This window comes from Asterias rubens, chromosome 11 (assembly GCF_902459465.1).
Source record: "Asterias rubens chromosome 11, eAstRub1.3, whole genome shotgun sequence".
Classification (NCBI taxonomy): Eukaryota; Metazoa; Echinodermata; class Asteroidea; order Forcipulatida; family Asteriidae; genus Asterias; species Asterias rubens.
In genome coordinates this window covers 12,247,267-12,260,915 of record NC_047072.1, presented here as the reverse complement: position 1 = coordinate 12,260,915, position 13,649 = coordinate 12,247,267, and the positions used below count along the sequence as shown (strand labels likewise).

The following is a 13,649-nucleotide window of genomic DNA, read 5'->3' as shown; positions in this document are numbered from 1 at the left end:
GGTCGCCCCCAAACAGACATTTCGGTTGAATTTGGAAGTGGTTTGAATAGAAAACATTACTCTCAAATTATAATCTGCATGTAATTTAGGACTCTTACATCCAAGATGGCGAATGTGATGATAACGTTCACCGAGTTGTGATAAAATATTTTAAACACAGTTTTAAGTGAAACTGGATTATTGTGTCTGCAAGTGTGCTCGGGCGGCAATGCAGGCCGCTATTTTTCACTCAGTTTTCAGAATAAGCCAAAGGGGCGATATGCAAGTCTGTTTTGGCTACCCTGCTACCATTAACATGGAAAATGTATTGTTATACGTGAACATTTTGGACATCCTGTTTTTAACTTTCATTTAGATGTAAATGTTTTGTAAAAGAACAATTTTGACACCCAGTATTTGAATTTCCAGCGAATTTTCATACCCTTTTGACCGAATCCGGATGGGCAATGCCTCGATTTCCAGCAATATAAACTTTAAGCAATTATTAGTATGGGTCATATTGCTTTTAAAAGAACAATTTTAAAATACAAAAACTTGTTATATATTTATGTAGGCTATATATATACACGTGGTAAAAATAGTTATGCAAATTGAGAATTTCTTGCCATCTTTCAGTTTGAATTTTGAATTAACTAAAAGAAAAAATTACAAAAACAACTTACTGCAGATTAATTGTATTGGCATTATGACTTCTAATTCTACATGCTTTAAAACAATGATCAATTATCTGCCTTTATACATGCGTAATTTCTTCAACTTTTACAGTTTTTTAAGTAAAATTTTTTTTCATTAAAAAAAGTCTATTGATTTCCTTTATTATAGTATCTTTTGTACATTGTGTTTTTATATTATATTTCGTGACAAAAATGGTCTTTCTTATATTTTTGAGCCAAAAAGTGAAGTAATTAAAAGCGATGTAATTCAGCTTTGGCGCTTGCCTCGTTTTCTTTTAATAAGATTTAACCAAAACCTACAAAAAATACAAATGCCATGTCAAACTTTTACCCTTGTTTTTAAACGTTTGACAGGAGATTTACAACGTGTGTTTTAAGTTGTATACCGTGTGTTAAAAAAAATACACTTTTGAAATGGCTGCCGAATAGAAATAAATGATTCTGGGAGAAAGGGTTTAGATGTATGGTTAAATTACAATTTATATTCAATTTTCATAATGATACAACAACAAAAAATCCGAAACTAATTCATGCTTGGGTTATCCACTGCTCACTGAAGAATAAGTAGCCGACATCTTGGAGTGAATTTTGTAAGCTCCAAAAGACTTACCTCTCACACATTGGAAGCCTAATTACTGCGCAACCTAATTTTCATGCCCTTTACAAAAGTGAGCGGTGCTCACCCAATCATTAATTATTTTCGGACTTGTTTTTTGTCATATGAAAGTTGAGTCCATAAGCTATTCATACATCGATATCTTTTCCCCCAGAATCATTTATTTTTATTCGGCAGCCATTTTGAAAGTGTATGGTTTTATTTTAGAGACACACTGTACACTGCTGTACCTTCCCTTGCAGTGAACTCATAGGCCTAGTGATATCCAGATGGGCGTCTTGGTGGCTTACGGACACCCTGCTTTATCCAACATTTTCATGTCAATGTACGATAAATGAAACATTTCTTTGACACACGGTTTTTTAATTTTCATCAAATCTGTTCACCCTTTGACCAAATCCTTGTTAAATTCAGCTTAAAAAGCTCGCATCTATAATAGTGGCAAGCAAAACAAAATGTGTATTATTTTCTTTTTACAACTCAGTGCTAATAATATTATCATCATCACCGCTATGGAAGTTTGTGTCGGGGGTTTCGGGTTCGATATTGCGATTTTGCAGTTTTTCCTTCTTCTCGTCCGAACCAAAATCATTTTCGGATTGGCTCTCGATTGGAGGGAAGCGATAGTCCTCGAAATGTGGATTGACATGGTAGGTGAAAGCCGACGACTCGTCCTTTGGGCTGATGAGACTAGCATCGTCTGCAGTTGTTGATGACGATGGATGGTTAGTTGCCGCCATTGATGACAGAGATGAAGTGCTCTTCTTTCTTGGAATCGGCCTCAGTGCCCCGTCGTCTTCTTTCTCCTCTTCAGCCGTTGCCCTATAGGCAGGGATATTGGTGACATCCGGCCCGTAGCCGACAGACTCCAGATCGAGTCCCGAGCGTGCCAGGTCGCCGTTGGACGCGTTTTTCTTCCCGTACCGACTGCCGAATCCACCCACGGTCTGTGTGTAGACGATGCCCGTGTCAACCGAAGGCACCTCTGTGCGTCGGGAGTCGCTCCTCTTCACACTCTTGTTCTTCTTGGTGATTTCCTCGACTTTGATACGCTGTCTTCGCCACCAGAGGAAGTACAGGAACAAGACGATGAGCACAAGTCCGAGGATGATGCCCAAGATGATCGGACCGATGACCTGCGCCAGAGTCTTACCGGCCCGTGCGTTTATCACATGCGTCGCTTTCTCAGAACCCAGAGCATTAACAGCTTCGCACTGTAGCGTCACATTATTATCAGCATCTTCCAAACCCGGTAGCACCAGAACAGAGCCGCTGGATTCAAGTCTAGCCCTGTTGAACCTAGAATGTTCTTCGAACCCAACCTGGTAGCCGTTGTAGTGCCAAATAAAGGCAAAGTTATCCGGGTTTCCCGTAGCCATGCACTTGAATCTGGCATCAAGTCCGGTCTCGATAACTCCTTCTTCCTCAATGAGCACAACTGGTGGATGCTGCACCTCTAGAGTCACAGAACATGGGGTGTAGTCTCCACTATTCGGCTGGCATGTGTACGTCTTCAAATTGGTCTGGGACTGGGCGAGGAATTCAGTCTCGATCCCTGTCCCTCTTGGGGAAATACTCACGGGAGAAGAACTCAGATCCACGTCCCCAACAAACCACGTCAAGCTCACAGTGGGGTCGCTCGAGGCACATTTGAGGGATATGGGGTCCCCAACACTAGCCATTCTCCCTTGTTCCGTCCAGCACACTGTATCCCCACTCTCGGGCACTTGAACAACCCTTAAGGTTCCAGTTTCAGATTCGAACCGAGTTGTTTCGAAACCGTTGGCTATAATGACGATACAGACATAAGGACCGCTATCCCGCGGAAGAACTTTATTTATCACCAGGTTATTCTCCCCGCTCTGGCCGTTAATTATGGAGAATCGACCCTCGAGGTTTTCTAGAGGAGTGGTAGCCCCGATGAGAGTCGAAGCACCGGGGGTGGACCAGAACACAGTGGCATCAGGTTGGTATGTTATCGTACACCGCATTGTCACGCTGTCGTTGAGCATAATTTCAGCATCCCTCGGTTCAACCATAAACAACTGTGCTGTAATTAACGGTAAACTGCCAAGAGTTGTGATCAATACAGCAACGTAAAGCCAGCGAGAAGCCATTTTCATTGTCAAAACCGTATACCACTCCAGCAACAGTTACATACACACACACCACAATTGACTCCTGATATCAGTTTATCGATCAGAGTATGCTGCATTTAAAACTCACTTTTTTGATGTTTCAGCGTGTATCATCTGTCATGGATGAAGATATGGTCATCTTGAGAAGTGTATATATATTTTTCACTTTCTTGATTTCCTCCTCGCAGAACAATACTGCTTTTACGACGTCCACCTGTAGGTTTAGCGTTTGACGAGGCGGTACCAATACACTACTATGCATGATACAGTCAGAGGCGGTTACACGATGACGTCACCTTGAGGACGAGGCCAGACTGTCTTTCACTAGTCATCACTTTCACAATGGGTTCAGTGCGGACGGCTTAGTGCGTAGCCAGTCAGCCATTATCCAGGTGTATACAGGAATGAGAACACAAAGATCTTATGAATAATTCATTAGGATATACAAGGACTGGTCGAGTGTCCTCCAGTTCAGCCCCGATATCAAAAAGACTTTCTATTTGCATTTGGGGACACAAAGAAGTCGTGAATATTTATGGTATACGTCACGAAAATATCCTCGGGTGTGTTTTTGCTAACAGTTAAAGATAAAATCATTCAAAACATTTCAGTTTATATGGTTTCTTAATGTGTAATTTTTAGGAATAAAAAATGCAACAAGTGGCACCTGATAACATTTCACTTATTCATTCACAGGGTCAAACAACAATAAAAGATCCTAAATTTGCATCGGTGTGAAGAACTTTATGTGATTTTACCCATACAATACGATGTATGTTAAGCACCGTATACTCCTGAAAGTAATGAATACAGTGTACAAGTAATAATAAAGTTGTTATAAAATTTCAAGTTACATCAAATCGCACTATTAAACAAATAATATGTATACACTGCAACTGAAAACAATTCAACAGCATTCGATAATTCATTTATTATCGTCCACTCTCTTCAAAAAGATAACAACGGATAAGTTACATGTCTCAAATTTTGTCCAAGCTCCAAAAAAGAACAGTAATTTGTTTTAAGATGCCATTCAAGCAACCAAACAGGAAAATGTCTCCTGAAATATTTGTATTAAAAGAAAAACAAAACTGAATATATTTTGGTTCATCTCCGAGACCAGACAAAAACATCAGCCAATGGTCTTTTTTTTAGGTATAGACACTGTACTGGGGCAACACCCGTGCCGAAAAGTTTCATTAAAATAAAGTTACGTAAAAGCCATTTCACCACATTGGTGAGGATGAATTGTTTAATTTTAGTCTGAAACTTACTGAGTAGAAAGTTGATAATGAAAGCATTTTGTCTGTGAAATATTTCCCAATTAAAATGAAGTCATACTTAAAAAAAAAAAACTGTTGCTGAAGACCTGCAAAACACAACAGCAGATTTCGGTTGTAACAACCGAAGTATTAAGGACAATGTGTTTACATTCAGAAAATAATATGTTAGGGTTTTCACTTATTTCTCCTGACTAACACAACAAATGAAAACCAAAATGATATTGCATGTAATTTGAGCACACAAAACATGAACACTGTTTGCGACATATATGTTGTTAGCTCTTTACAGAATACCTTATACTTCGTCTTTTCTATAAAACAAATATTTCGAAAAAAGTTTTGAAAATTTAGGTAAATCACGAAATCGGTTGTTTGGTTACTTTATTTATAAATGGGAGTTTTTAATGGGAATAGGCCGACGTCAATGGTGGTTTTACAAGTTCTAAAAAGTGGTGCCATTATTTAAAGTTTTTGGGTATAAATTCACGTCAAATGGTACAATTGAAATTCACTTGGATAATTTAACATCTATACCGCTTTGACCATGAACAAAGTTGTACAAACTTCAAACACCAAATTGGGACAGGTAGCTTTAACCAACATTGCGCAAAACTTGTTTTCGTTTTTACCTCCAAAAGAAAATATATTACTCAGATTCCTATTTCAATCGGGTTCGACCTACTCTGGCATAGGCTATGTCAGGGCACAATGGCTACAAATATTTTCATAAAATAGACAAAGTGGAGTGGGTCTGCTTCTTTCTCGGTCGACCGGGCAATTGTACTTCATGGGACGTGACATTATTCACGACGCAACAAAAGGTGTATTTCGTATGCTACCAAATATGGCAAACTTATAACCTCCTACTTTTTAGTCGTTTTTTTTTTAAAGAGCTCATTTGAATAATAATTGGTTTGATTTTGGCTTTGGAAACGACAACCAAGGCGGTGGGATTTGGGCTTGGCTGTTTGCAAAATGGAGGTCACGGCTGAACGCTAAACCACTATTCAGTTGCTAGACATGTAAAACCATACGAGTGACAGACACTATGTTTATAGGCTCCACCATTCATCTTTGTACTGAATTTTTGTTTTGCTAAAAAAAAAAAAACTGAACTGTTGTTCTTATAACTGCTTTGTTTGCTGCTTCAAGTTATGATGACAGTTTATGAACACAAACTATACGTGTATGGGTTCTAGTTTTATAGTCTATAGCTTTGGGCTATAGCTTGGAGTATTCAATACAATTTACCAGTATCAAAAATACCAATTGTTGCATATACTCTATACAGTTATTTTGCATAATGGACACTTTGTCCTATGTTTCTGGTTTAGTGGTGAGTCCGGGGGTGGCGCGGTAAATTGGCAACAACTGGGGTGTTAAAATTGATACCACAATGGGTGTTGTCAAACATTATAGATGTCTACGAAATCAAAGTTAACGTGGTTTTGTGTTAAAACAAAACCAATGTAACTATGTTGGCAGGGAAAAAATAGTTCTATGTTTACACCCTATGGTGAAGGGCTTATGTTTATCTTTTTTTTTAAGGAATCTATAAAATGTGACAATTGGGTCTCACTTTGGTTTATGTTGTGTATGTCATAAATATTTACAAAAGGAGCCACAGAGCAAGACTTCCATCAGGTAATATTTTATGGAGAAAGTATCGTCTCTTTTGTGCCAACTTTTGACGTCAGGAAAACTAGCACATCTCAAAGACTTTGTTCAGCCGTTACTTTTGATAATTCGTTACTTTTTATGTGGAATTTCTTATACCTAATGTTAAATTTCCTACAACATGACCAGTGCAGTATTTTTGCCTGACAAAAAGGGCCCAGAATAAACAAAGTACATGAACAACCCTTCCATATGTTGGCAATTCCTTTGTCAACATACTGCCGACAGTTCCAACTTCAAGATTGTACACACCATGGTGGGGGTGACAAAATAAAATTGAATAATAAAATACTAACACAATTTAAAGGGAATAAGTGCGTTTGGTAATCTCAAAATTATTGGCGATACAAAATGAATTGGTTAGATAATACATCATCTTTCGAATGTATGAGTAATTTTTGAGAAACGTTTCACTCAGTATTGTGATCGGAAATATAAACCAGTTCCCCCCTAAAAATGTGAATATGAGAAGCGATACCGACAGTAACGTATCTCAGATATTGTGTAACAATAACAAATGATTGTTAAATTTTCGGCGATATCTAGAAAATGTTTCAAATGTTGTTTTAGTGTGTAATGGGATTAAAACAATCAAACGGTCGAACAAAATGTATTACTTCCCCTTTAAATTAATACAAAATATTCTGTCAGTAAACCAAGTGTGGGTCTGTCTTCGTGACATTACTTGTTTGATCAACACAAAAACAGTTACGTTTGACTTCCCCAAAACGTGAATTAATCAAACCAGCACCATTAATCATAATCCCTATATAAAGACTTGAAACATAATATTTTAATCAAATCACTTATGAAGGTCCATCTACTGTCCTGTTGCCATGGAGACGATCTAACACCTGTCCAACACAATAATCCGTTCAGACATTGATTGATTTGGGTGCTCTCTTAAAGGCACTGGACACTATTGGTAATTACTCAAAAAAAACTGTTAGCATAAAACCTTACTTTGTAACGAGTAATGGAGAGCTGTTGATAGTATATACAACATTGTGAGAAACGGTTCCCTCTGAAGTAACGTAGTTTTTGAGAAAGAAGTAATTTTATACTCAAATACTAAAAGGCAAGGCCTGATTTATTTTAATATTTTTTGGTGAGCATCTGAATGCGCACACATTAAAGGAACACGTTGCCTTGGATCGGGAGAGTTGGTCTATAAAAAGCGTTTGTTATGAAATGCATATGGTTGGAAAGATGTTTTAAAAGTAGAATACAATGATCCACATTTTAACTCAAAATAGCACGGTTTTCCTTTTACGTCGCGAACTAACACGGTCGCCTTTTATGGGAGTCAAAAATTTGACTCCCGTGTTAGTCGACGAGGTAATAATAAAACCACGCAATTTCAAGGCATATTTGTGTAGATCATTGTATTTTACTTTTACAACATCTTTCTACCCATATGCATTTTATAACAAACGGTTACAGAACGCTTTTAAAAGACCAACTCGACCGATCCAAGGCAACATGTTCCTTTAATGCAACGGGGGTGTTTTTTTCTTTAATTATTCTCTTGTAACTCTGATGACCAAATGAGTCCAAATTGGGCAATATGTTTTAATACACCAACAAAATGAGAATGCTAGTCTTGTGACATTACCGAAGGGGTTCAGTGCTTTTAGAGGCAAAGTATATTTTTTGTTTTTAGAACTGTTTGATTGTTTTAATCCTAGATGTGCACAATATAACTTATATCCGAAATTGTTATTTCAAATGGTGGTCTCGTTTTTGAGATATCGCAGAAAATCCGGAGCGAATATTATGTCGACGCAGAAGAAGAGTACAGCCCCCTAAAAGAAATACTGTTATACTGCTTCTCAGCTTCAAATCTTGTGGCATAATAACTGTTTTCTTTGTACATAACCACATAACTTTGAAGTGAAATTGTTTCTCAAAATGCTTTATACTATTAAAGACCAGTCTTCTCACTTGGTGGATCTCAACATATGTATAAAATAACAAACCTGCAAACATTTGAGCTCAATCACTCTTCAAAGTTGTCAGATAATAATAAAAGAAAAGAAATCCATGTTACACAAGGTCGTGTGCTTTCAGATGCTTGATTTCGAGACCTCAAATTCTAAATCTGAGGTCTCGAAATCAAATCCGTGGAAAATTTCCTCTTTCTCGAAAACTACGTTACTTCAGAGGGAGCCGTTTCTCGCAATGTTTTATACTATCAATAGCTCTCCATTACTTGTAACAAAAGTAGCTTTTATGCTAACAATTATTTTGAGTAATTACCAATAGTGTCCACTGCCTTTAAACGTTGTAGGATTTTAAACAAAGGGTTTTGTTCCCATTAATTTTAAGAGTGATTACCAGACGTAAACATTCCCTTTAATGTAGTTTTTGCCATTCACAACAACTAATGAAATGCCATTTAATTACAATTATGATAATTACTTTGACTGTTTCACATGGTGGTAATTGGATATTTAACGTTGTAGGCCTATATTCAAATTGAGATTATGTTCATAATAACTGTCAATTAGAATAATAGACAGTTTTGTTCCAGTTATGAGTCCGTTAATGTAAAACCAGAATTTGTATCGCACAACTGACAAATTGTAGGAATTCAACAATCAAGGCTGCTTGTAGAATAATCAACGGCGCACCCAAGGGGGGGGGGGGGCCTCGGGGGGCTTGAGCCCCCCCCCCCCCCCCCCCCAAGAGGGTCACCCAAAAGAAAAAGGAAAAAATGGGGGAGAAAGAGGGAAGGGGGAGGGGAGGCGGGGAAAGGAAAAAAGAGCCGAGGGAGAAAAGTCGCAAATGCGTGTGTAGTTTTTGGTTTTTATTTCCGGTGGAAGTATTTTCTTTTCTTCCTTTGCCATTCGCATTTTTTTCCCCTGCCAAAATAACTCTTTTATCTGGGATATTCGATAACGCGAGGTGCGAGGTGAAAGATTTTGAACACATCTTATGCAATGATCTTATGACAACTCTCTTGTAATTGTGTAAACTTGCAACAATAACATATTAAGCATTTGAAACCCGTTGTCCAGGATAAAATATATCTCACGTCGTTCTTGGTCGCTCTGGCATTCAATGGTGTTCTTGTACTACACTTAAATTTGAGAAACGCCGGATAGTAATGTTTTTTTACCCGCGATGTTTTTACTGAATATGCATGAAACCAGATACCGACCGTCCCGATCGAATGTTGATCACCACGCAATGCTTCTTGTCCAGATTTTTCATTTTAGTCGGCTATGTTCAGGGATTAAAAGGTCTGCAATCCTACCCTTAACAAATTACACATCACATTTAGGCCCTGTTTAAAGTTATAATTTCATTTTTGAGAAAATAGAATTAGCTGTTGCAAACAACTTACCAACCAAATCGACCGAGAGTATAAATGCAAAAAATAGTTAATGGCCTGACGTTTCGACCCTAGCAGAGTCTTTCTCGAAGGCTTCGAGAAAGACTCTGCTAGGGTCGAAACGTCAGGCCATTAACTATTTTTTGAATTTCATTTTTGAACAGTAATCATTAGAAAAATAACAGATAAAAATTATTATTATGCGACACCACTTTCGCAAAACAAAGGTTTATCTGTAGGTTCTGGGTTTGCCGCCTCCTTATTCATGGAATTTGCCGCCCAGTGATGAAAAGTAGGTAGCACCGCCTATAATGTTCTCTTATCAACCATGTCCGCAGCAATACTATAATTTAAAACAATAACCTTTGCTGAATTATTGACTGATTTTTGCAGTTCGTAATTATAGACGATACATTTATATGAATCAGAAGTACTTAAAAAGTATGTTAGTCTTCTAAATTTATGCATAAAGAGGCTTGATTTTTCACCCCCATAACGCCAGAAAGCTCAGAGCTCCGTAAGGCCGGCCCCTGGACCCCACCCAATAAATTTGTTCGAGCCACCCCCCCCCCCCCCCCCCAACAACAAAAAAATCTAAAAAACAAACAAACACATAATCCTGGGTGCGCCATTTGAGAATAATAGAAAGATAAATAAAATAAAAATAGTATCTGTAAGAAGATGTGGTTTTGTGAGATGTCGGGGGGGGGGGGGGGGGGTTACCTCGAACCCTGACTGTTGTCGTGATTCCTGTCTTCATCAATAGAGATGAACATTATGGGTCAATCCAATCAAATATCCAAAGTCTCATTGTTATAAAACTGGTAAGCCATGGAAACTTTACTCGTCAGATAACAAAATATTTACATAATATGATTAAATGATTTATTGTAAATGTCAAGTCTTTTATTGAACTTACTGGATAATTATAAAGTTTCATAGTAAGTAGTAAAAAATATAATCATCACGAGTAAATTCACACAAACAAACAAAAACCCTAACAAACAAACAAACAAACATTTTTTCTTTCATGACAAGATGATATGAACAAGTAAATGAACACAAAGTTTAAGTGTGCTTTTTGGCAACAACTTGGTATTTTCTCAATGTCAAACTGCATATTTTTTGTAAAGTTTTCCTTCAAAAATCGAACAGAAATAACTAAAAGACAATGGACACTATTGGTAATTGTCAAAGACCAGTCTTCTCACTTTGTGTATCTCAACAGTATCTTTCAGATGCTTGATTTTGAGACCTCAAACTCTAAATCTGAGGTTTTGAAATCAAATTCGTGGAAATTACTTCTTTCTCGAAAACTACGTCACTTCAGAGGGAGCTGTTTCTCTCAATGTTGTATACTATCAACCTCTCCCCATTACTTGTAATCAAGAAAGGTTTTATGCTAATAATTATTTTGAGTGATTACCAATAGTGTCCACTGCCTTTAATGCAGCTTGTTCATAAGCATCATATCACATTTCGTCCAAGATTGCGTACGTCATTAAAGGCACTGGGCACGTTTTGTTATTGTCAAGGACCAGTATTCTACTTAGTGTTTTTCCAAATTTGGGCTCAATTGGTCATCGAATTTGCAAGAGAATAATGAAAGAAAAAACAACCTTGTTGCATCGTTTTGCGTACATGCATAATAACAGTCTTCAGCTGAAGTCTTTTGTTATTTGAGTGAGAAATTACCTCTATCGCAAACATTAAAAAGTTTGTATACTAATTCTTTTTGAGTGTCCAGTGCCTTTAAGTCATTACACAGTATTTTAAATAAAAACAACTTCTTCAATTTAAAGGCAGGACACTTTTGGTATTCTGTCAAAGACCAGTACCCTAATCAGTTGGTGTGTCCAACATAACAAATAACCAACCTGTGAGCGGTTGGGCTCAAACGGTAATACCGAAGTTGCAAAAGTAAAGAAAGAGATACCACCCTCATTGCATAGAATTGTGTGTTTTCAGATAACTGAGGAAGGCTTCATGGCTGAAGCCTTCTTCAGATTTAAATTATTATCATTATTATTTATTTATTTATTTTTTTATTTTTTGGGGGGGAGGGGGAATTACCCCTCTAAAAACTACATCACAACTTCAGAGGGTGTCGTTGCTTTAACAATGTGTTGTAATAGGAATGGCTCTCCAATGCTTTTTGCCAAGTCAGTTTTTATGGTAATTGATTTTTGGAGAATTTAGGTGGCAGGCCTGATACTTCACGGAGGCAACGAAGGCGATTGCCTCCATGTCTCCTGGTCGTTGCCTTGGTGCCCTTGAAATTCTCCAGTAGAAATTTACAGTTTTCTCATAGGGTGCCCTTTGCCAAAGAGAAAATGCCTTGGTGCCCTTGTCTTTTCAAAAACGAAGCATACAGGCCTGAGGTGGTGTAACCTCTCTCTAGTAACAATGGCCCAATTTCATAGAGCTGCTTTAGCACAAGAAGAAGCTAAGCACAACAAAACTATGGTTACCAGCCACATTACCATGTCTCGTGTACACATTGTGACTGGTATCCTGCTCATTTCTGCTAAGCACACAATTATAAAGCAACATTGTTTGCTTAAGTAGCTCTGTGAAATTGGGCCCTGCTTGTAACTATACATGTATGTCATTGAATAACATCTTGATATACTTTATGATAAAATATACAAAACAACAATAAGCTTCGAATAGACCTTTTTCATGCTGCCTCCATCTTGGTTATGTTCCTCGTGTCGACTAACAATAATGAATGATAATAATCATTTTGAAAATATAGGAACCAGACTATTTTTTCTTCCATTGACATCAATGGGAGAAGTTCAAGATGGCTGAACCGTGATAAAATTAATGTCTATAGGTTGGTCTCACAACAATGCAAAAACGTAATAAGAAAGTCACCATATAGTGAGCCCCTTTACATCAATATAAAGTTTTGTGATCCACTCATTTACTTATAGAGTCCTTTTGAATGTGAAAACCAATAACAATCCTCAAACCTGACGATAAAATTGTGCAAACATTTCCTTTTAATTTAAAGTCTATTTTTTGAGAAATTAGTAAAACAAGCCACGGAAATAATTTTAGCATGTAAAATGTGTTTTCGTGACATTGTTTTACTCATTTCTCAAAAACTACAGCAGCCTGGCAAGTAGTATTTTAAGGTCAACTTTCTACCATCATTATCTTCAAACGGTATTAGTTTAATATACATAAATGTTTAATGTTTTGTGTAACAAAAAGTACCCAAATCCTTTAAGACATTATTTTTTGTCGTTGTGGGTCTGAATCATTTCTGGGTCAGGTTGACCTAGGAAGTGGTTACAAATGGGATTTCTAACTCGGATTCTGTGTCCTTTTGACCCATTTTTGGGTCACTTTGACTCAGAATCTGGGTCACACTGACTAAGAAATGTGTCAGGGCCACACGGGGCCCGAAATCTGGGTCAAATCTGACCCCGATGTTTTTAGAGTGCAGGATGCTTTATAAAAAAACTAGAGGATGTTGATTGAAAGGAGTTAGTCAAAGGTATCCTATTGAAACTTCCTCATTCGGGGCCCAATTTCATAAAGCTGTTTAGCACTGAAAATACTACTTGACATATTTTTCTTCTAAGCACAAAATGAGTCGGGACACCAGTCGCAACAATGTAAACTTTATGGAATGTTGGATGGTAACCTGTTTGTGCTAAGCAAGATTTTCCTAAGCTTAGCAGGTTTTTTTTGCTTACAGGCTTGAAGTTGGGCCCTGGTCATGCTGCTACATGTACATTTAAAAAAATACTTCCTGGGTAAATTTTGTCCCTGCATACATTTGTTGATATAAGTATATTGAGTATATACAAAAACTTCAACTAAAAAAAATAGTTCATATAATATTGGGTCCAACATCTTTACTGAAATCTAACTCTGCATAGATGACTCGGTCTGCGGGCACTTTGGGTG

General features: G+C 37.4%; 1 protein-coding gene across 1 annotated transcript; it reads right to left on the bottom strand.

Annotated features, from left to right (window-relative positions):
• Nucleotides 1–337: 337 nt before the first annotated feature.
• Nucleotides 338–3,755, bottom strand: LOC117296504 (cell adhesion molecule 3-like). The gene has a single exon (XM_033779470.1). The coding sequence runs from the start codon at nucleotides 3,411–3,413 to the stop codon at nucleotides 1,764–1,766; it is 1,650 nt and encodes a 549-aa protein (XP_033635361.1). The 5' UTR covers nucleotides 3,414–3,755; the 3' UTR covers nucleotides 338–1,763.
• Nucleotides 3,756–13,649: the final 9,894 nt, after the last annotated feature.